General features: G+C 56.7%; 1 protein-coding gene across 1 annotated transcript in view; it reads right to left on the bottom strand.

Annotated features, from left to right (window-relative positions):
• Nucleotides 1-8: 8 nt before the first annotated feature.
• Nucleotides 9-1,560, bottom strand: part of LOC103265229 (CD97 antigen-like) — a gene marked incomplete at both ends in the record, with an annotated part of 5,455 nt that continues 3,903 nt past the window's right edge. Inside the window, 2 exons of the mRNA XM_008062931.1 lie at nucleotides 9-200; nucleotides 737-908. Of these exons, the coding sequence (XP_008061122.1) occupies nucleotides 9-200; nucleotides 737-908 (364 nt within the window). The remainder of the gene's footprint in view (nucleotides 201-736; nucleotides 909-1,560) is intronic.

Below are 1,560 nucleotides of genomic sequence, written 5' to 3'. Positions count from 1 at the left end.
CGCGTCACCTGGTGGCCGTCGTTCTCGATGCCGGCCAGGAAGATGGTGGATCCCACGAAGAGGCAGATGCAGAGGTGCAGGTGGATGGTGGTGCGCGAGCCCTGGATGGGCCGCACCAGCAGGAAGGTGAAGATGCACAGCAGCAGGCAGACGAGCGACAGCGTCAGCCCCACCTTGGTGATCAGGGCCAGGCTCGCGTCCTGGAGCAGGGCGGGTGGGCAGGGTGCCATCAGGGCCCCGGGCCTCCTGCCCTTCTTTGGGGTCCCTCTGTTCCAGCGCTCTGAGGGGACGCCCTGATCTCCTTCCTGGCCCCTCCTGCACCTGGCCCCCCCGTCCGCTGATGTGGCCCGGGCTCTCTCACTTCTGGGCTTGCTGGGCCTTTGGCCCGGTCTCCTGTGCCCAACCGTCCCCCAAGGCCACAGTCTAATTCCACTTTCCGACAGGGCCCTGCTTAACTCTGGATCCCACCAAAGCCGCATGCAGAAAGCTGTGCTCCCCCGGAAAGCTCTGCAAGGGAGAGCTCTTGCCCATCTTTCACGACTGGTGCAGGGCATGGGGTTGTAGAGACAGGGTCTACGGCAGAGGCTGGGGGTCTTGCACGGGGCCGCCGGCTGTGCAACCAGACAGACATATTTGAGCGGCCATTGAGGGTGCACTACAGAGACCCCGCTGACTGGTTGCATAAGCTGAACTTGCGGGCTGCCCTCAAAGCCCTTGAGGTGCCCCGGCTGCTCACCTTCACGTCGTAGTGCGCCACAAGGATGGCAAAGCTGCTCAGGTGGTTGCATTGGCAGGTGGTGCTGCCATTCTGGCTGCCCCGCTTCCAGCAGCCCTTGGTGGCCCAGTGTCCACTCCCATTCTTGTCACGCTTCCAGAAGGCACAGACCAGCTCCTGGGAAGGCACATGTGTCTCCGCCTGTGGGTGGTTTCAGGGGTTGGCCTGGAGCTCACTCCAGGTTGCTGGGCTCACATTGGGGTTCAGGAGGGCTGCTTTTCACTGGGTGGGTATTTACTGAGCACCTACTCTGGGTACTGGGTTTGGGGACACAGCAGTGAACAAGGCAGACACAAGTCCCTGCCCTTGTGAGGCCGACATCGATAAATCATAAACCTAGTAAACAAGTAACCTAGAGAGTGCGTCAGAAGGTAATTGGTGCCAGACACAGTGGCTTACACCTGTATGCCTATAATCCCAGCACTTTGGGAAGCTGAGGTGGGAGGATTGCTTCAGTCCAGGAGTTCAAGACCAACCTGGACAACAACAAAGCGAGATCTCTTTTCTACAAAAAAAAAAAAAAGGAAAATTAACCAGGCATGGTGGCACATGCCTGTAGTCTTAGCAACTTGGGAGGCTGAGGCAGAGGGATTGAGGCTGCAGTGAGCTATGATCGCACCACTGCACTCCAGCCTGGGCAACAGAGTGAGGACCACCCCAACTCAAAAAAAAAAAAAAAAAAAAAAAAAAAAAAGGTAATTGGTGCTCTGGGGAAAAAAATGACACGGCACAGGTGGAAGTGGGGATTGGGTACAGATTGTCTTTTTTTTTTTTTTTTTTTTTTT

This window comes from Carlito syrichta, unplaced genomic scaffold, assembly GCF_000164805.1.
Source record: "Carlito syrichta isolate Samal-C Ts95f unplaced genomic scaffold, Tarsius_syrichta-2.0.1 Scaffold97063, whole genome shotgun sequence".
Classification (NCBI taxonomy): Eukaryota; Metazoa; Chordata; class Mammalia; order Primates; family Tarsiidae; genus Carlito; species Carlito syrichta.
The sequence above is the reverse complement of the archived record's forward strand: the minus strand, read 5'-3'. Positions and strand labels throughout refer to the sequence as shown.